The following is a 22,506-nucleotide window of genomic DNA, read 5'->3' as shown; positions in this document are numbered from 1 at the left end:
AAAAAGGTCTCAAAAATTAAACAAAAATCATTGGAATGAAACCAACAACTAAGGTTAGCAGTTGCCACATCCTCGTGACAACATCAGTCATTGATCGTATCACTTTCTCGTCGAGGGTCTCAAATACAAATCATGATCATTGTAACCATTTAGCAATCACATCCAAACTGCGCTGATCATTTCACAGATGTCTTGATATACTAAATCTTGTTACCATCCTTTCTTTTCACATTTCAAACAAACCATGCCCCTAACCATCCCCACAAGACAGTACATTCCCAGAGCATGCAGTTCACAAAATCACAAAGTTGGTTCACATTGAGCACTATGTTTCAATCATTCAATCTAGCCATCTCATCCCGTCGAGAACTCTTGATGCACCTAGATCCCTATCAAGCCATCTCATCCTTCCGGAACTCTTGATGCACTCACAAGTGACAACAGTATCCAGTCATCTTATCTAGATAGAAATCTTGATACACTAGAATCACATTTAGTTCTCATTCACTTAGCCATCACGTCTAGATCTCGCTGATCTCTAACAGCATCCGTTAAAATGCTGCATACATTTCATCTTTCCTACACTAACAAATACACACATGAAAGGGGTGTTCAATTCCAAGAAAATTCCAATTCAATGTGCATATTTTCATAAAGTCATTCCGCAAAATATTGTCAGTCTGTCAGTATCCCTAAAATCTCAAGGAGAAATTAGTGACTTTATTCAATCTAGCAATCTGTGACAAAAGAGTGGAGTGGCTCCCCTCTTGTGCAATCCGCACTGCACCAGATTCAACTTGCTAATTCATCGGTAATTTTTGGCATAAACACTGATAATAATCCAAAAGCTTTAAGGTACAGCTCAAAACTGAAGAGAATTTACGATGCTCTCCTCCCCATCCAGCCGGCATGCATACCATAACCTTGTTTGGCATGTCCCATAAATCTTTGAATGGAGTCAGAGACTTATGGAGTCATGCATACCAAAACCTTGTTTGGCATGTCCCATAAACCTTGTTAGGCATGTCCCATAAGTCTCTGATTCCTTACTTCTTTGAAATTTCATGGTGAACTTTCATCCAGTTCCATTGGTTCTTTCTTTTCGCTCGAAGATTGTTACCCCGCTGAGGTGGACATTTGCTTGTTTATAGGATGGGTCAATGAGCCGGATGCATGCCAATTCCTTGCTTGGCATGTCCCATAAGTCTCTGAATGGAGTCGGACTTCTGTTGCAAACAATACCGTTGAATCAAGTTTGGCAAACCACAACAAAACCGCTCAATCTGGTCTTTCAAAGCGACCCTCCAAAACGAGGACATTGGCAAATAGGTATCCCAAAACCCCTAGCAATAGTCATCCAAAGTGTCTTCCTTATAGTCATTCTCAGATGACGCCAAGCCGTGATGACATCTTCCTCATATCCTTCCGTTATCTACGAAAAAGTGAAAACTCTCTCAAATTTCATCCACTTCTTAGGTGCTTCTCTGCGCAACAACAGAGTAGACCATGTATGTGCATTTCCTTTCAAGTAAGATGTCGCCCTTCGCACCTTGGAGCGTTCCGAGAAACCACCTCCCAAGAAGGCAATGTCAAACTGTTGTATGAATCGAAGGGCTCGATGGGTGTCCTAGTAGCCTGAAAACATGTCAAACTTGACTGCGCAACCCCATCCTTGAACTCCTTGGTCTTCTTGTTCTTCTGCTCACTGTCTAAATTGTCGAAAGAGGATGGAGTCTCCTCCTCTAAACTGCTAGATGGCTCCCTGTACCTTCTAGACTTTTTTCAAAAAACTGCTTTGCTTGCTTTTTCTCCGCTTCTGCTTTTTCTCATCCTCTCTGGAATTAGAGGACAACGAACTCTTGGAACTCTCGAAAGACAAAGAAAAATTTGGGTCATCCTTGAAACAAGCACGCTTCTTGGATCTTCTTACCACCTTGAAAGTTGACTTCCGGCCCAAATAACTGGGGGAATCTGTTGATTTCCTCTTCTTCCAAGAGCGCTTTAAGCTTTTCATCAACTAGTTTGTATTCTTTTCAAGAGCTTTGGCAAACTCTTTCTGCGAGTACAATTTCTGCTTCTCTACACTCGGCCTTGTGTCACAAGGCGGGCACCATGTGCCAATAGAAAAGAGCAGACTAAACAGACTTTTAGCACTTCAATAACAACTGAACTGAAAGAGAGACGACACGCGACACGGAGTTGCGGAATTCCACCCTAGAGAGTATTAGCACCAAACCTTGGCGCCCCTTTCAGTATTTCTTTATATTGCATCAACACAGTACAAGCCAGTACTCCAGACTCTGCACCTTCTCCAGGAAGCATGCCAGAGAATGAACCCTAACCTCATATTTAAAGGCCCTTGGCCTAAAAAGCAATTATAGTGAAAAGCCTTCAAACTCAAAAGCATCTGGTCCAAAAGCAAAGCCAAAAAGCTGCCAACGTAATTTACGAAAATCCGTACAACCTGCCACGTCATCAGCCAACGCAGAACGCGGAATTCCGTACAGTTTGCCACGTCATCTTGCCAACGCAATTTTCGGAAATCTGCCACGTCATCAGTTTTTTTTGCGTATGTGCAAGTTCTGCTTTATTTTAATCCTTTGTCACTTGGGGCCCCATCGAACGGGGTCCCCATAAGTTGGTAGGACTTCTTCTGTTACTTGTTCTTCTTAGGGTTTAGGCCCCTCGGCCACATCTGTAAGTTGGCTCCATTCTTTAGGCTTTGACACGTCAATAGTTTGTTACATCTCAAACTTCTTGAAAGAGAGTAATCGTCCGCGATTACAACATATCTGCAAAACAACTCAAGTTAGCTCAAAAATTTCCGAGGGACAATCAGTTTGCTCTTTTTATTAAGGAGTTAGTGTCACCAGCGTGTGACTACTATCTATCCTTTTTGTTGATTTCTTTCTTATTATCAATTTACTTTCACTTTTTGGAAACACCCCTCGGGAAATCTAACTGCCCTGCATTGCATAGCTAGTGTGGAACTGTCCAGAGGGAGTCCAGGCCTGAGGGCAAGAGAGCACTAAGGTTGGACAAGGACTATGGTTAGCCAAGTGGGGTCATTGACTAGCCAAAGTGGAATCCTTTGCTACAGAGGCTACATTTCAGTTCTGGATGTGGCCGCAGTGTACAAAGAGGGTCGGATGACCTAGAAAGATACAATGGCAGCATCTCCTAAAATTTAGGGAACTGCTATTTTGGGACCTGAAAAGGTGTTGACGTCATTACCTCCGGAATGACAAGGGGAACATTTTCTTACTCTGTCGTGAAGTCAACTGGGCAACCGGTTGGGATATTTTTAGACGGCAACCCCAAAACGGGAAAATGCTTATAAATGTGCCAAGTGGCACCTTCTGGTGCACTTGCCTCATGCAACAAGAAGTGGCGCTGAATTTGAAGGAGAGAGAGCCTCATTTTCAGATTTTGTCACAGGTTAAGAGCTATGGAGTGCTTGCTTTCCCTCTTATGCACAGTGCGGTGCCAGGAGTGATGTCCTGCACGCTACGCACTGCCCTCTCTCCCCCCTTTGGCAGTATGTTATGCCCCTCTAGTGGGCTCTTCATTTGACCAATGTACAGTTGTGTGGGTTCATGCACGATTGCCGAGGCAAGAGCCTCTTGCACAGGTACTGGATTAGCTAGCGGCTAATCCCCCCGCAGGTACAGGTGAATTCGGAGAGGTTTCACGCCAGAAATCTCGTCCGATTCAAAGGGCAAGTAGCCCTACAGGTGCGGGAGCTCGAGGGCTTGCTACGGATGCGACCGGCACGCGAAACGAAGCCCGAAACAGTAAATTACAGCCTGCTGTGTATTTTTGCAGGTTTAGGGTTTTGGCCCTAAACGGACCCTAATACCCCCAGGAGGTTCGGGGACGCAAGGGGACCGCTATACAGGTGATCTGGCGCAATTTCAGGGCTGAAAACAGAGAATTCAGCATGCTGCAGATTCTCGCCAGGTTTTGCAAAGTGCCCGTATGCGTCGGGAAAGTCGGCCAATGCGTGGGAATACTGACTGTGAAGGGTTCTAGTACAGTTATGCTGCCGAAATCGGGCTGGAACAATGGAAATTCAGCCGAGTTTGTGCGGGGCAGCTTGTAGGGAACCACAGCGTTTATTCCCTCTTTTGAACAATAAAGAAATACCGAAAGGGGCGCCTAAGTTAGGGACCAATCTGGTGTCCGTCTACTCATACAGGTGCAATCTAGCAGCCTGTATCCCTCTCCCCTTTGTTGTGTCTTGAAAGTACAGGTAAAATAGACGACTAATAATGGGTGAAAGCTAAATCAAGGTTTGAAGTAAAGTCTACCGCCCTTTTTGGATTGAACAGGCCGGTTTCATGGTTCCATTGACGGGATTAAATCACTTTTTCCCATAGAAGTGAGCCTTGGTCAGTTTTGGACTTGAAGACACAGGGGATCATAAACCAGACACAGGGAATTGCAATTATGGCTGACAGACCAGATGATGTGACTGAAGAGGTTTCCTCTTCACAGGGTCAACAGACACATGAAGTGGGTGAGTCCTCAAGACCACCACAGACAGATGACGATATATTCAGGACCCAGTTGGCTACTGCTGTGGCTATGTTCACACAAGTAATGCAGAACCCAAGGTTTTTAGCCTTTCTGCAACCTCCTGTTCCGTCTCAGCAAGTTGGGTCACTGGATCATATTCAAAAGCCTGTTAAGGCTCGAGCACAGGTGATTCATACCGCACAGTCAATGGAAACACCTGTACACTTGACGGAGAACATGCAGTCTCCACAACCTATGCCTAAGGTGCAAGAACAGGTGGCTGAGATGCCAATATTTCAAGCTGTACCAATTCAGCCCGCCACCTTTCAGCAGCCTATAGCTGGTTCTAATGGGCAGGGAAGCAACCTACAGGCTATGCAACAGGTCTTCCCACCACCTTCAATACACCCTGGCTATTTTGGAGGTGGATCGGTATTCCAGAGCATGGCTGGTCATGCACCTGGAAATCAGTTTTACACGCCAGGAACAGTGTTTGGGGGTGCTCAAACGATGATGCCTAACCCCATGTACAGTGTCATGGGTATGCAACCAGGGTTTCAGAGCACTCAGGGCCAATTTGGGATGCCACAGGCAAATTTTGGTATGGCTGGAATTACAAATCAGCAGCCAAATATGGCATTTCCAGGTCAAGTTAATAGCGGCCAAGGAGCACAGATGAACCCTAATAGTGTTCCCATGTTTCAGTCACTTCCATATGACAATTTAACGCCGTTGGAGAGGCCAACTCCATACAAAGAAGGTGGCAAAGGTGTGTCATTCACGACCTTTACAGGGTTTGATGACAGGAAGAAGGCTCTCTCATTCCTCCAACAGTTTGACAAGGCCTATGCAAGGGGAAACTTTACAGAGGCTTCAAAGGTCCGCAAGGCAGCCACTTTCTTGACAGGGAATGCGGGACAATGGTGGACAACTTTATTGCTTCAAGGGCAAGCTCCGTCCACATGGATTTACTTCAAGCAGATTTTTACAGCAGCATGGTTATCTGATGACTTTGAAGCAGATGTCATGACAGAATGGCACCAGCTTAATGCTGCCACTTGCAGAAACCTGGATGATTACAATCGGAAGTTTTGGAAAGCTCTACTTCCAGTAACTTCCTATAGGTTTGTGCCATTGACAGAACAGATTGAAAAATACTGTTGTGGCCTACCCAAAGGATTGAGAAAATACTGCACGAAGACAAAAGTCACTACTTTGACGCAGCTCATCGAGGTAGCAAACACTGGCAATGGTTTGCTCAAGGGAGAAGATTGTGAATTTAACACTGGCGTCAAGGCAGGATCAGGCAAGAAAAATTCAGCCAAGAAGCACGTTCCCAATGAGGCTCCTAAAGGGACTCAGGAGTCGGCCAACGCAGGGAAAGACAAAGCTACGGCTGAATCAGAAAAAGGACCAGCAAAGAAATGGAAAAGACGTTTTCCTCACAAGTCAGAAGAGCAAAAGAAGGTCCTGAGGACAGAGAACAAATGCTTTATATGTGAGCAGCCTGGCCACATTGCTTACAATTGTCCTACAAAGAAAAGGCCAGCTCATTCTGAAGACAAGGAGGACAGGAAAGGAAAGAAGCCCATGGCTGGTCTAGTGCCAGATATGGTGGGCGATAAGCCAAATTCAGATGCAAGTGAGCTTTGCAGAGCATGGGGAAAGGTCAGGGATCAAACAGTGCTTATCTTCTTTGATCCAGGTGCCAAAGCCAACTTCATTTCCCCAGAATTGGCTTCAAAGTTGGGAATCAGACCTGAAGAGATGGGGTATACAGCAGAGGCAGGTTTGGCATGTCCTGGCCATACAGAGGCTGTGACAACCATCATTGGAAAGTTGCGTCTACATATCCAGTCCTATGTAGATGCTGAAGAATTTTACATCATGCCACTGGACGGATGTGATGTGTTGTTAGGTATTCCTTGGTTGTTTCGTGTACAGGGAATCGTGGATGCCTACAACAAAAAGATCACTGTACAGAGCAGGGGAAAGACTCACATTCTGGATGTAAAGCTTAAAGGGGAGTCTATTCCTACTGTATCAGCTTCTGCTATTACTTCTGTAATGAAAAAGCATCTTTCTGCGTACTTGGTTTTTGCACGTGAAGTGTCAGATTGTGATGAATCAAATTTATCTGTGCTAGATAAAGAAAGGTCAATGTTTTTACAACAGTATAGTAACTGTTTTTCCGATTCATTACCGTCTCAATTACCGCCAGAGAGACCCGAGGACCATGCGATAGATTTGGTGCCAGGCAGTAGCCCACCAAATAAGCCTCCGTACAGGGTTAGTGCAGCTCAGCAGAAAGAGATAATGGGCCAAGTACAGGAGTTGTTAGAAAAGGGGCTGATTCAGCCCAGTTCATCTCCATTCTGTTCTCCAGTGTTGTTGGTGCAGAAAAAGGATGGCTCATGGCGTATGTGCATCGACTACCGTGCACTGAACAAGAATACCATCAAGAATAGGTTCCCTATACCTAGAATTGATGATATTATGGACAAATTAGAAGGAGCAGCTATGTTTAGCAGGATAGATCTAAAGAGTGGGTACCATCAGATCCGCATTAGATCAGAGGATGTGCACAAGACTGCTTTTAGAACGACGTTTGGCCTTTACGAATTTTTAGTGATGCCCTTTGGTCTCACAAATGCTCCTGCTACGTTCAATAGGATGATGGACAGAATTTTCCGTCCACACCAGCAGTTTGTTGGTACATTCTTTGATGACATGATAGTCTACTCAAAGAATGAAGAGGAGCATAGGCATCACTTGGCCATTGTGTTCGAAGAGCTACGCAGTCATAGGTTGCTCATCAATGCAAAGAAAAGTGAATTTTTTCTGGAAGAGATCCACTTTCTGGGACACATTGTCTCAAAGGATGGTGTCAGAATGGATCCTGCAAAAGTTGAAGCGATCAAGTCATGGCCATATTTGAAGATGGTGCACGATGTCCGAAGTTTCTTGGGACTATGCTCCTATTACAGAAGGTTTATCCGAAATTTCACTGAGATTGCTTCACCTTTACATGCTCTTCAAAAGAAGGCAGTTACCCTTAGATGGACACAGAAAGAGATTTCAGCTTTTAATCTCTTAAAGGAAAAGATGACTTCAAATCCAGTCATTGTGATGCCAGATTTTAGGAAGTCATTTGTGGTCCAGTGTGATGCCTGTGGTAGTAGCATTGGTGCAATGCTAATGCAAGATGACAGGGTAGTAGCCTATGAGAGCAGAATTTTGCAAGGGCCAGAGATGACCATGCAGGTCTATGAGAAAGAGTTACTGCCTGTGATTCATGCGCTCTTAAGTTGGAAACACTACCTGCTAGGTGCAGATTTCGTTGTCCAAACGGACCATCAGACCTTGCGATACTTCTTGACACAAACAAAGTTATCTGAGAAGCATATGCGATGGGCAAATATCTTGTCCATGTTCCATTTTCAGATTGTGCATGTGGAAGGCAAGAAGAACGTTGTGGCTGATGCCTTGTCAAGGAAGCCACAAATTTCAGCTGTGTCGATTCCTTATCATCATGAACTTGATGATATGAGAGAACAGTATGCAAATGATGAAGATTTTGCAAGGGTCTTCGAGCAACTAATGGATGGACAACGTCATGAACACTATCTTCTTATAGACGGGTTCATGATGATGCATGGCAGATTGTGTGTCACAAAGCCATTGCGACGCAAAGTTATGGAAGAGAGTCATGTCCCACCGTATGCAGGGCATCGTGGTATTGATGCTACAGTTAAAGCGGTTGAGACATTCTTCTATTGGCCTACATTGAGAAGGGATGTGGATGCCTTTGTGCGAGAATGCCTAATATGCCAAAAGGTCAAGTTTGACAGGCAAAAGGCACCAGGGTTATTGCAACCACTACCTATTCCAGATAAACCATGGGAAAGTATTGCTATGGATTTTATCTTTGATCTTCCGAGAACGCAGATAGGAAACGATGGTATTTGGACCATTATTTGCAGATTTAGCAAACAGGCTCATTTTATTCCTGTCAGGAAGAAGATAAAGCCAGATCAGATGGCACGCTTGTTTATGAGCAATATTTTCAAGTATCATGGCATGCCACAGTCGATTGTTAGCGACCGTGATCCACGCATGACAAGTTTGTTCTAGAGAGGTTTGTTTGAGAATATGGGCACCACGCTCAAATTCTCTTCGTCATTTCATCCTCAAACAGATGGGCAGTCAGAAGAGGCAAATTCTACTGTCCTAGATCTGCTGAAGTGCTATGTGTCAGAGCATAAAGGAAAGTGGGAGCAGTATTTGCCATTGGTGGAGTATGCATACAATAATACAGTGCATTCATCAACTGGCAAGGCACCCTTTGAGATAGTTGAAGGTGGCAAGAAAGTTCCTCCCATACTGCATACAAAGGACAAGATATTTGAAGCAGATAAGTATGTTCAGGACATGGATGAAATGTACAAGAAGGTCAAAGTGGCCTTAGAAAGGACTCAAGCAAAGCAAAAGAAAGCAGCTGATCGTCACCGTCGTGAAGTGGTATATTCACTTGGTGATTGGGTGCTTTTACGCTTTGAAAAGGCAAGGTTAAAGAAGATGAAGGGCAAGGAAAGACTGTTTCCAAAGCTCAGCATGCGTTACTATGGGCCTTTTCAAGTGTGCGACATAATCAGTGATGTTGCATATAGGCTGAAATTGCCTGACAGTTGGAAGATTCACAATGCGTTTCATGTGAGTCTTCTTAGACCCTATGTGGGTGATGTGCCAGAAGATATGCCAGCTGAAGATCAGCCGGAAGTCGAGGAACTTGACGAGATCTTGGTCCCTGAACAGATTTTGGCACACAAAGAAAGGAAAGTGAAAGGCAAGGTTGCTAGGCGTTACTTGGTAAAGTTTAGAAACTATCCACCAATGGATGCTAAGTGGATGGAAGAAGGTGAACTTGCAGAGTCACCAACTGTGTTATCACTTTACCTTGAAGCCTTCGATTTGCAACCTACCTTGACCCCTTGAGTTTCAAAGCTAAATGGATTGTCAGTGTGACAATGGCTTCTGAAACAAATGATGTACATGGTATTTAAAGTGAGCTCAAATCAAATACCTGTTACATGAATGTTAGAGCTGTACAGATTGTCAGTTTGGCAATTGCTCTTATGGAATGTCCAAAAGTTTGGTTAGTGCTATAGAAGTGAGTATTTCTTGTCAGTTTATCAAGGATACAGTGATTGCTTCTATTGAAGAGTACATGTGTAACTGCATTCTTAAACTGTCGGTTTGGGTATGCTCGAAAGTGTTACGGGATCCAACGTGTACTATAAGACAGTGGCAAAATGTGCAGCTACCATTTTGTCATTGGAAAGTTAGTGACTCAAAGCAATGGCAGAGTGCGAAGCTACCACTATGTCTTTGGGACAGGGTTCACTCGCAAGCAATACATGAGTCGATGAGGTGTTGAATACACCAGGGTTGACAACGAGCATGTATGTGTCGTACATGTGTCGACAGGTGTTGAGTACATCAGTGTTGACTAGGAGCATGAACGACATAGATGCAAACGAGGACGTTTGAGATTTCAAGAGGGGGGTATGTCACCAGCGTGTGACTACTATCTATCCTTTTTGTTGATTTCTTTCTTATTATCTATTTACTTTCACTTTTTGGAAACACCCCTCGGGAAATCTAACTGCCCTGCATTGCATAGCTAGTGTGGAACTGTCCAGAGGGAGTCCAGGCCTGAGGGCAAGAGAGCACTAAGGTTGGACAAGGACTATGGTTAGCCAAGTGGGGTCATTGACTAGCCAAAGTGGAATCCTTTGCTACAGAGGCTACATTTTAGTTCTGGATGTGGCCGCAGTGTACAAAGAGGGTCGGATGACCTAGAAAGATACAATGGCAGCATCTCCTAAAATTTAGGGAACTGCTATTTTGGGACCTGAAAAGGTGTTGACGTCATTACCTCCGGAATGACAAGGGGAACATTTTCTTACTCTGTCGTGAAGTCAACTGGGCAACCGGTTGGGATATTTTTAGACGGCAACCCCGAAACGGGAAAATGCTTATAAATGTGCCAAGTGGCACCTTCTGGTGCACTTGCCTCATGCAACAAGAAGTGGCGCTGAATTTGAAGGAGAGAGAGCCTCATTTTCAGATTTTGTCACAGGTTAAGAGCTATGGAGTGCTTGCTTTCCCTCTTATGCACAGTGCGGTGCCAGGAGTGATGCCCTGCACGCTACCCACTGCCCTCTCTCTCCCCTTTGGCAGTATGTTATGCCCCTCTAGTGGGCTCTTCATTTGACCAATGTACAGTTGAGTGGGTTCATGCGCGATTGCCGAGGCAAGAGCCTCTTGCACAGGTACTGGATTAGCTAGCGGCTAATCCCCCCGCAGGTACAGGTGAATTCGGAGAGGTTTCACGCCAGAAATCTCGTCCGATTCAAAGGGCAAGTATCCCTACAGGTGCGGGAGCTCGAGGGCTTGCTACGGATGCGACCGGCACGCGAAACGGAGCCCGAAACAGTAAATTACAGCCTGCTGTGTATTTTTGCAGGTTTAGGGTTTTGGCCCTAAACGGACCCTAATACCCCCAGGAGGTTCGGGGACGCAAGGGGACCGCTGTACAGGTGATCTGGCGCAATTTCAGGGCTGAAAACAGAGAATTCAGCGTGCTGCAGATTCTCGCCAGGTTTTGCAAAGTGCCCGTATGCGTCGGGAAAGTCGGCCAATGCGTGGGAATACTGACTGTGAAGGGTTCTAGTACAGTTATGCTGCCGAAATCGGGCTAGAACAGTGGAAATTCAGCCGAGTTTGTGCGGGGCAGCTTGTAGGGAACCACAGCGTTTATTCCCTCTTTTGAACAATAAAGAAATACCGAAAGGGGCGCCTAAGTTAGGGGCCAATCTGGTGTCCGTCTACTCATACAGGTGCAATCTAGCAGCCTGTATCCCTCTCCCCTTTGTTGTGTCTTGAAAGTACAGGTAAAATAGACGACTAATAATGGGTGAAAGCTAAATCAAGGTTTGAAGTAAAGTCTACCGCCCTTTTTCGATTGAACAGGCCGGTTTCAGTTAGCTTCTCCTTTCTGCTCTTTTGATCAAGGAGTTAGCTTCTCCTTTCGTCCAGATCGGAACTCTTGATATTCCGGCGTAGTTAGCCATCACACCCAAATATACGCAGGCAATCTCATCCAATTAGGAATATTCAGTAATCGGCACATCACAATGCAACACAAATGCTTACATATGCATGTTACAAGACACAACAAACAGCGCCGTTGAGCACTCCCTGGAGACAAACGGGCTGCGGTATGAAGCTACTCAATGACTACCTCGTCACTTCCCCCCGCAAATAACCTAAAAAGGTACGGGCCATGAGCTCAGAGGATTGTACAACCAAACGCTCCCCAGACCGCAGTCTGCATCGCTTGGAGGTTCAAGCATACAACCAAATGCTTCCCAGGCATCGTCGTTCGGAGGTTTTCTAGCATACAACGGAACGCTCCCCAGGCATCGGCCTCCGTCGTTCCGACGTTTTCAAACATACAACGAAACGCTCCCCAAGCATCGGCCTGCACCGTTCCGAGGTTCAAACAATACCAAAACAGTATTTCTCACTTCTCCACTCGGGAGTAAAATCACCAATCATTGAAACCAGTATCAAACCAGAGTCAAGCAATTCACATCGGCACCAAAACAGGTTCAAAACAGATACCATCCATTTCAAACAAATTCCAAACAGGATCACCAAACAAGATCAAACAGAACTCAAACTTAAAAAGCAATCTTGACATCAGTCGAGCTTGAAAAGTCGATTGACTTTCCATCTTGAAACCTGCACCAAAAATTAGGGTTAGGTTCCTTCCATGAGGTCGTAGCCGAGCACAGCATGGTCCATCAGCTCTTGGACAGACAGTGTTTCTTTGGCGGCGATGGTAGTTCCAAGAGATAGCAATCACACTGGACCTCCAAGGTCATCTGATCGTGAAGAGACATCTACTGGGAGATGTCAAGAAACTTCAAGTTATAATCTCCATGGCAAGCATTTCAGGATACCCCACTCTACCAGAAGTTGCACTTCGAAGGAAGATGTCAGAAACCATATAACTTCGGGCAAAAAAAAATTCTTGAAAGCTTGTCAAGTACTTGGAGTATGCTGCTTGGTAGCTATGAACATCTGCATGGCACTGCCTCTGAGAAAAACAACGGCTCGGAACAAATCTTGGATCCTTCTCTTGCAAGTGATCTTTATGGCTTATGCCCTGTAAGACATGAGCGATGAAGACGGGAGCACGCCCAATGCGCGATGAAGTAAGGGTGGGAGTGGCTAATAAGTCCGGGTTGGAGGGCGAAGATACCTCCGATAAAATCTGTCTGCTCTTTTGTAGGACCGGACCGGTATGCTTTCAGAAAAGCACACGCCTGATGCTCTGATACCACTGTCACAAGGCGGACACCACGTGCCAATAGAAAAGAGCGGACTGAACAGACTTTTAGCACTTCAATAACAACTGAACTGAAAGAGAGAGACGAAACGCGACACGGAGTGGCGGAATTCCACCCTAGAGAGTATTGGCCCCAAACCTTGGCACCCCTTTCGGTATTTCTTTATATTGCATCAACACAGTACAAGCCGGTACTCCATACTCTGCACCTTCTCCAGAAAGCATGCCAGAGAATGAGCCCTAACCTCATCTTTAAAGGCCCTTGGCCTAAAAAGCAATTACAGTGAAAAGCCTTCAAACTCAAAAGCATCTGGTCCAAAAGCAAAGCCAAAAAGCTGCCAGCGTAATTTATGGAAATCCGTACACCCTGCCACGTCATCAACCAATGCAAAACGCGGAATTCCGTGAAGCTTGCCACGTCATCTTGCCAACGCAATTTTCGAAAATCTGCCACATCATGAGTTTTTTTGCCTATGTGAGGGTCCTGCTTTATTTTAATCCTTTATGTCACTTGGGACCCCATCGAACGGGGTCCCCATAAGTTGGTAGGACTTCTTCTGTTACTTGTTCTTCTTAGGGTTTAAGCCCTTCGGCCACATCTGTAAGTTGGCTCCATTCTTCAGGCTTTGACACGTCAGCAGTTTGTTACATCTGTCACAAGGCGGGCATCACGTGCCAATAGAAAAGAGCAGACTGAACAGACTTTTAGCACTTCAATAACAACTGAACTGAAAGAGAGAGACGATGCGCGACACGGAGTGGCGAAATTCCACCCTAGAGAGTATTGGCCCCAAACCTTGGCGCCCCTTTCGGTATTTCTTTATATTGCATCAGCACAGTACAACCGGTACTCCAGACTCTGCACCTTCTCCAGGAAGCATGCCAGAGAATGAGCCCTAACCTCATATTTAAAGGCCCTTGGCCTAAAAAGCAATTACAGTGAAAAGCCTTCAAACTCAAAAGCGTCTGGTCCAAAAGCAAAGCCAAAAAGCTACCAACGTAATTTACAGAAATCCGTATAGCCTGCCACGTCATCAGCCAACGCAAAACGCGGAATTCCGTACAGCTTGCCATGTCATCTTGCCAGCGCAATTTTCGAAAATCTACCACGTCATCAGATTTTTTGCATATGTGCGGGTCCTATGTTAAGTGCAGCGGAATGAATTTTGTATTTTCTCAAGATTAGTGATCTTTATTGCTCAAGGTTCCTTTTAGTTCTTAGGGAAAGAGAGAGCTTTCCGTCTTGTAGAGTGCTGGTCACGAACAAAGTGAGTGGATATTGTGCGTGCAAGTGAATGAGACTGAGAGAAGGAGAGAAGAGAGATACGACACCCGAGAGGTTGTAAAACCCTCCTCCGAAGGCCCCACTCTCGTCGGCGAGAGTGGTCGACTTTGATTGCACAAAGGTGTACAATGCGTATGCAATGGACTATGCAACTTGGTCTATGCCGATGACGACGACGATGACGACGACGACGACGATGGCTGAAATCTGGGATCTTCTTGATGCTGAATTTCTGGGACTGTTTCGGTGGCTGAAAATGACTGTTTTGGGCTGTGTTCTTATGGCTGAAAATGGGGAACCATCTGCAACCTTTTTGGGCTGATCTGCTACCTTTGCTAAGGCTGAACCTGCGTTTCGACTGCTGAATCTCTGATCCAAAAACGCTGGAATTTCTGATCCCAAAACGCTGGTTTTTTTAGGGTTTTCTGCGTTTTTAGGGTTTGCTGAAAACGCTGGGATCTGCAGGTATTCCAAGGCTGGAAACGCTGGGATGTGCAGGTATTCCAAGGCTGAAAACGCTAATGAAGCTGAGGTTCTGCTGTGGATTGAAAACGCTAAGGGGAGTGGGAGGATGGCGCGGGGTCATAAGGGGGGTACTGCTGAGAAGTTGCCTATTGAGCCGAAAGCTCCTGCTGCCTCTTCTGCCAGAAAGTGCTAACTTGGGTTTGCTTATATATTAACTTAGCAAAATTGCCCTACCTACTTTTGTTGGAAAGTCACTTAAAAATAATAAGTGAAAATCCCAATAAATAGGAAAATAGGCTAAATGCACTGGAAAATTCCCCTAACTGATGCTAATGGATTCTGATGGGAATTCCGATGATCATGCTGTGTGCAACCGGAGGATATGCATCTATGCTAAGTGACTGGGCATGCACGGTCTACGAATAGACTCACAAAAGTGCCAGATCACTGCTAATCTAGACTTGACTGAAATGACTGAACCCTGTTGTGGTGTAGCTTGTCCACGGACACATAGGGTTGGGATGTGTCACGTGACATCCTGCTTTATTTTAATCCTTTATGTCACTTGGGGCCCCATCGAACGGGGTCCCCATAAGTTGGTAGGACTTCTTCTGCTACTTGTGCTTCTTAGGGTTTAGGCCCCTCGGCCACATCTGTAAGTTAGCTCCATTCTTTAGGGTTTGACACGTCAACAGTTTGTTACACTTTGCTTTTTGTTTCATTACCATCTTGAGAGGGAAATGAGGGTCTCGAGTGAATCTCATCAAGCGAATAATTCCTCCGAAGATTCATAAATTTCAGATCTTTGGAGTACTTGATCAATTGTTTCACACACGTCAACCTGCAGTTGACATTTGTACTTCACTCTGTCGATATTCCCTATTACGAATTGTTTACTTGTCAAGTCACTGAAGAACAGAGCCAACCTTCAAATCACGGCCGAGGGGCCTAAACCCTAAGAAGAATAAGCAACAGAAGAAGAAGAAGTCCTACCAACTTATGGGACCCCGTCTGATGGGGCCCAACTGACATAAAGGAATTAAAATAAAGCAGGACCCACACACACACACACAAAAAGACACTTGTGCAAGAACTGATGACGTGGTAGCAGTACGGACACTCCGCAAATTGCGTTGACATGTTGACCTAGCATTTTGTAAGCCTCTAAATGATCAAGCGGGTCAATAGTTGCATGCCCTCTCTTGCACATTACAATCACTTTAGCAATTAGGCATATGAGTAGTCACTAAAGCCATTTAATAATAAATGATCCCTTTTAAGCGAAGTCGTGGGGGCCGCTCACCTTACTCTATTTTTAGTATATAATTGAGCCTAAGGCTCACATTTTCAATCCATTAATATCCCCAGACAGATTAGCCTAGTGTTTTTATCAGCCCTTGCGTTTTTGCCCAATATCCTCAGCATCAGCAAGTCAGCACCAACGTCTTCAACATCAGCCTCAGCCCTAGCGTTTTTGCATCAGATCAGCCCCAACGTTTCGACTATCATCAGCATGAAGTATTCAGCATTTAGCCATTGTATCTGCATTTGCGCAAGTAATCTAAAGCAAGTACTTGCTATGGCAACAAAGCAAGGGGGTCCTTGAGGGTGGTTGGGACCCGACATATGGGGTAGTCTCTCTTTTTTCTCTCTTTGCCTCTCTCATTGTGTTCAATTCTCTCAATTGAAGTAAAGTAACCTTGTGTTTGTGCGAAGTACTAGATTCGAGCTAAAATCATAAAACCTTCTCCTACACCTGGGACTTTGGGAAAAGCCGCTCCTTACCCTTCCTCTTGTGTAGGCATGCTTTCTCAAACCGAAGTAGCACCCAATTATTCTCCTTCAACTGCAAGTCACGAGGATGCTTGTCTGCTTCCTTGTTAGGCCGTGCTTGAGACTTCCACAAAGCCTCCTTTACCTTGGCAAAAGCAGTCTCTAAATCCTGTGTGTATTGATTTGCTTCAAAAATCTTGTCCTTGGTGCACAAAATTGGCGGAACCTTTCTACCACCCTCGACAGTCTCAAACGGCGCCTTCCTCGTAGACATGTGAACTTTGTTATTGTAAGCAAACTCCAATGGAGGCAAATACTTTTCCCACCCAGATAAGCACACTACAATTACCATAGCGTCTTGAGCATGTTACTAACTCTCAAATTATAGTCCAAAGTTTTGAAATGTAACATCTTGTTATCAGAGATAAGCACACTATAATTACCATAGCTTCTTGAGCATGTTACTCAAACTCTCAAATTACAGTCCAAAGTTTTGTAATGTAACAGCTTTCGGCTCTTGATGATATCTTTAGTAGAAAAGATGGAAAGACACAATGCATGCAAGTTTGGACGGCTACCATATACAAACAAATAGCTGACACACAGACACACACACACACACACACACACACACAGAGTGGTTTCAATGTGCTTGGGGGGATCTTTTGATCGGCTTGTCCTACTCTCTCGGCTTTTTTTTGCAGATTGATGAAGCTGTCTCACATATAGTGATGCTTAGGGTTCAAAATCTTTAGTATGGGCTCAGCTTTTTGGTGTGGATGGTTGTCTAGCTTGCTGCAATATTTCTCGCACAAAAGAGAGAGTGTGTGTGTGCTTGTCTACATGTCTGATAGTCTTTTGAACACAGCCACATTCTTCAGTTAAAAATTGTAAATCAGGAAAAGATGTGCATTTAGTGATACTAATATCAATAAATGAGACATTGCAAGCATACCCACAAAAAAGAGTGTGGATGATGCATGCATTCAAATAACACAACTGGAGATATGTGCATCGATAAGTGATAAGTTAGCCAGTATTACTAATTTGCTGTATAGAAACCATGTGCATAGAGAAGCTGCAAGGACCTGAATCGCAATAATGTCGGGATCAACACGTTGAATGAAGCTAGTTATCTCTTCAAGGTTGTTCTTAATTCTGAGAAAGAAGCTATTGGCGTTCCACGACATGAACCGGAGGGGCCCTTGATTCTCAGCATCTTCTTCTGAGCGGGAAACACAAGCTGCGGTTGTTGTTGCTGCTGTTGATGTTGCTGGTGCTGCTTCTGGAAAGGGACAGGAATTACCGGGAAGGGGTCCATTTTCAGCAGCAGCTGAAGGGCTGCTCGCTATAATCTCGCCCTCCTGCGACACGGCCACCTTCTTGATGGAGGCATCTCGCTGCAGTGTTGGGAAGAAGCGCTTCATGCCTATGAGCTGCGTTTCTCCTCTACTCTTAACTGTAAGAATCGATATTCACCATTCACTTTCTTCAAGGCCTCAAGTTCAAAGCCTAAAACTCTCAAAAGAGGATGGTTTTCACTCATTGACCGAGTAGGGAGTACCCAATCTTTTAAAATGTTTTATTAGCAAGAATCGGGGAAGATCCCCTTGGTGATTGAATAGGAGGAAGGAAAATAAGGAGGCGAGTGATGCGCGAGCGAGGGCAGAGGCATCCAAGGCAGAAAAGGTGGGCGACGCGACGGGGGGGGGGGGGGGGGGGGGGGGGGGGGGGGGGGGGGGAAGGAGGTTGAGGCGGGAAGACACAGGCGCAGAGTTTTGTTTTTTGTTTATTTTACAAATCGCTCACAGCTGCACGACGAGCTGGCAGTGCTTGTGGTTAGGCCAATCACTAGCAGTCTCTCTACGTTGGACGCCCTAAGATCAATTGGCCCTTTTAATGTGTGAGGTCCTTGGAAGGCTGAGCCTTGAGATCCGCAAGGGAATCTGAGTAGAAATGGTAAGAGTTGCCAGTATGTGGCCCTAATCTTTTTTCCATTTGTTTTCAAAGGAATCTGTGGAGATACCTTTGTTTTAAGGAGGTAAAAGGGAAGCTAAGAGTAAGCCCAAGAATAGAGTAGGCCTCCAAGTGGAGTAGGGGAGGACCAGAGACACGTTTGCATGCACATGGAAGAGGGAGAGAGAGAGAAGGAGAGAGAAAGATGGGCATGACATCTGTAGCGAGCATGAAGAGAGAGCGCACGTGTATGTTGTCGGCACTCTGAGCGAGCAGGTAATGAGAACGAGGAGCAGTAGTCAGACTTCTCCTGGCTTTCGGATGCTGCCCTGCGATCTTCGCATCAGCGTTTTCATGGTCGGAGCTCTGTTGTAGCTAAGGCAAGGGAGTATTGTGAGGCTTGGAGCTATGAAAGGGCTGTACGCGAGGCAGGCCAATGCGTCGATGGAGGATATGGGGTGGGGGCCTCAGCGAACAGGAAAAAGACTTTGCTGAGCAGTTTGGTGGCAGGCCGAGCGTTGAGCGCGATGCAAATAGGCTGAAAGCCTTGCACAGGGGAAGAATCTGCACGTGACTATGAGTGCGACCGCGAAAGAGGAGGACGACATGCGTGTGCAGCGTCTCCAGTTACGAGACTAGTCTCAAGAGTTAAGTTATTGAGGGAATCTGCGTGGGAAATTAATTAATGAAGTGCAGTAGACCTAGTAGGTCATGAGTAGGTGATACACTTTTTGAAAATGAAAAGAAGAGGAGGATAACACAGATTCTCCTCATGCTCGTAAAAAGGTCTCAGCTATGAAACTCCAGGTGGATGGTTGCGCATGCAGATGCACATACAAAAGCCCATGACAAGCTGCAGCCCGGGCCTCTCTCTCTCTCTCTCTCTCTCTCTCTCTCTCTCTCTCTCTCTCTCTCTCTCTCTCTCTCTCTCTCTCTCTCTCTCTTTCTCTCTCTCGCAACTCTCGCAGGTGGGACTTAACGCACTAGGGTAGGGAGAAGAGGCGCGTCAAAGCCTTGAGATGTGAGAGAAGAGGAGGGGCAGTCCCTTATCTCTCTCTCTCTCTCTCTCTCTCTCTCTCTCTCTCTCTCTCTCTCTCTCTCTCTCTCTCTCTCTCTCTCTCTCTCTCTCTCTCTCTCTCTCTCTCTCTCTCTCTCTCTCTCAACTCTCGCAGGTGGGACTTAACGCAGTAGGGTAGGGAGAAGAGGCGCGTCAAAGCCTTGAGATGTGAGAGAAGAGGAGGGGCAGTCCCTTATCTCTCTCTCTCTCTCTCTCTCTCTCTCTCTCTCTCTCTCTCTCTCTCTCTCTCTCTCTCTCTCTCTCTCTCTCTCTCTCTCTCTCTCTCTCTCTCTCTCTCTCTCTCTCTCAGGTCGCACACAGCAAGGCTTGCTTGTGTTCTGCGTCTGCAGGCAGTCGGCCAAAGGAGACGTTTGCATTGAAAGATGCGAAGGCATCTTTCAGTTGATGAATTTATTTTTAGATGAGCGAGTAGGGGGTACCGGCTGGAGTTAATTTGATAAAACAGGGGAATCTATACTATACATAATGCAGCTTAAATTTTTTGAGGAAGGAGAGAGCATCCACATGTCAACTCCTCCAAGAGTTGCATTGACAACTTCACTTGCGTGCGCACGCGCACACACACACACACACACACACACACACAGAGTAGCCTTGCACGGACAGCAGCCTTTTTGCCTCTTTCAAGGCGTTTTAGAGTGTGTGCGAAGTGGGATAGAGGTCTAGAGTCTAGAGAAGAAAAGACACAAATGACTGTACCTACAGTACATACTACAGAGCCTGTGTTTGTGTGTGTGTGTGTGTGTGTGTGTGTGTGTGTGTGTGTGTGTGTGTGTGAGAGAGAGAGAGAGAGAGAGATCAGAAGAACGGTTAATAGCATTACACATCATGTGTGTGTTTGTGTGTGTGTAAGAGAGTGAGAGAAGAACGACAGGTAGCATGCGCTCATGTGTGCACAGCCTGTGTGTGTGTGAGTCCCTTCATCTCCCTCTTCTACGTTTCTAGGCTTAGGGTTAGTGGCAGCGTTCAAGTTGGAGATCGCAAGGCCGTCTCTCTCTCTCTCTCTCTCTCTCTCTCTCTCTCTCTCTCTCTCTCTCTCTCTCTCTCTCTCTCTCTCTCTCTCTCTCTCTCTCTCTACAGCTAGATGGCTCTTCTGGCAATTAGGGGATCCAGGACGATTCAGATGGTACAGGAGCACATGGCGACACAGGGGGAGAGGCTAAAGTTGCTGCTGTCATGGAGGGACCGAGGGCGAGTACATTCGTTAATCTCTCTCTCTCTCTCTCTCTCTCTCTCTCTCTCTCTCTCTCTCTCTCTCTCTCTCTCTCTCTCTCTCTCTCTCTCTCTCTCTCTCTCTCTCTCTCTCTCTCTCTCTCTCTCTCTCTCTCTCCGTCCCTGCTGAGTAAGTCACTCTCCACTGCTGCAAAAAAGAACGACGCAGGCTCCAGTGTGCCATCCTCTCACACCTTCCACTATCGCTATGACTTGCCAGCTCCCCATTCGTTCACGCCTCCAGTTGATTGGTTGCCCACAGCAAAAATGTACAATATACGATATAAAACATAGATTTAAAAAGGAGGACACTGTCATGGTCGAGCCTCGGCACTCAATTTGCAGGTGCTGTCGTGGAGGGACCCCAGGGCAACATGCATGTTCATTTTTTTTAACCTACAGCCATGGCCTCTCTCTCTCTCTCTCTCTCTCTCTCTCTCTCTCTCTCTCTCTCTCTCTCTCTCTCTCTCTCTCTCTCTCTCTCTCTCTCTCTCTCTCTCTCTCTCTCTCTCTCTCCGGATGCTCTTCTGGCAACTAGGAGATCCGAGAGGATTCAGACGGTGATGGGGGACATGGCGACGCAAGGGAGAGGCTGCAGGCGTTGCTATCATGGAGGGACTCGAGGACGACGTGCATGCTCATTTTGTTTTACTTACTAGCAGTCAATATGGCCATGGCGCAAAGCAGGGATTTGCTTAGATATCGGGGTGCTTGCCTTCGTGGCAAACACCTCCTTTCCGGTTCCCAGTCACATCAAGCGGGCCACAGGCTGTTGAAAGTGCAGGCAGTGCGGAGCGCATACAGAGTCGAACTCTTCACTTGCTGCCTCAGGAGGTGTGTCTCAAACGCCAGTGTTTACCAAAAACGTTTTTAGGAACCAATGGAAAAAGGAGAGATTTGAAAATCTACTGGCTTTTAGAGAAATTTAGCCAGTTCTTATGTGTTTTTACACTGAAATCCTCAAAATTCAATCGGTTTCCTTCAAGGCGGCCCTCAAAACTAACCAAGAATTTTCAGTTTCTATCCTTTAAAAATACATTAAAGGCCACTTTTCTGTGAACACTGTCGACCGCGCTTGTGCATGTAAGAGGCGACTGATGTCCTATGTGTTTGTTTGCCTTTCTCCTCACCAAAAAAAACTATGTGACCGGCCTCCACCTACACAGGGGCAAGCACCCCGAAACGTAACCATTGCCCGCAGAGCAGGCGGTACGAGCTGCAAGTTTCAAGCACATAGAATCGCTACCTGGGATGGCTCTGCTAGCAAGGGGGTTGGAGCAGTGAACAATCATGTAGGGAACATGAGTTTTATGCAAAGCAGCCAGTATGGCCATGGCACAAAGCTACAAGTGATAAAAGCAAGTTTCAAGCACATAGAATCCCTGCTAGGCATATAACATTGATCGTGTTTGCCATGTGCACATGTGGTTGATCCTATGGAAGCCATGGAAGCACGAACAATTTAACAACAATCAATGCATACCAAATTTGTCTCTCAGATGCACGTGCCTCCTCAAAACTGGTTAGCCATAAGAGTCTTCACGAGGGTGGGCTTACAAGCTGCATAAGAGGGTTAATATGGCATCCCGAAATCACCATCAACATGGTCGTAAAATGTCTAGCAAGGCCCTTGCTATGCTTTCGCTGAGAGACGGGAGATGAGCGTGAGCTGAAATGAGGTCGGCCATGTACCAGCCCTAAGATGAAAAAACAAATTAGAGAAAATCCTCCACCATTGTATCTTTTCCCTTGCTAATTTTCCAAGAGCCACATTATGTACGAGAGGAAGAATTGGGTCCG

General features: G+C 45.8%; 1 protein-coding gene across 1 annotated transcript in view; it reads right to left on the bottom strand.

Annotated features, from left to right (window-relative positions):
* The window catches only part of LOC147423614 (DNAse I-like superfamily protein), a 96,275-nt gene extending 78,325 nt beyond the window's left edge, over positions 1-17,950 (bottom strand). Inside the window, exon 1 of the mRNA XM_086501747.1 lies at positions 17,549-17,950. Within this exon, the coding sequence (XP_086357873.1) occupies positions 17,549-17,887 (339 nt within the window). The 5' untranslated portion in view covers positions 17,888-17,950. The remainder of the gene's footprint in view (positions 1-17,548) is intronic.
* Positions 17,951-22,506: the final 4,556 nt, after the last annotated feature.

Source organism: Adiantum capillus-veneris, chromosome 26 (genome assembly GCF_014529385.1).
Source record: "Adiantum capillus-veneris isolate H3 chromosome 26, ASM1452938v2, whole genome shotgun sequence".
Taxonomy (NCBI): Eukaryota; Viridiplantae; Streptophyta; class Polypodiopsida; order Polypodiales; family Pteridaceae; genus Adiantum; species Adiantum capillus-veneris.
The sequence above is the reverse complement of the archived record's forward strand: the minus strand, read 5'-3'. Positions and strand labels throughout refer to the sequence as shown.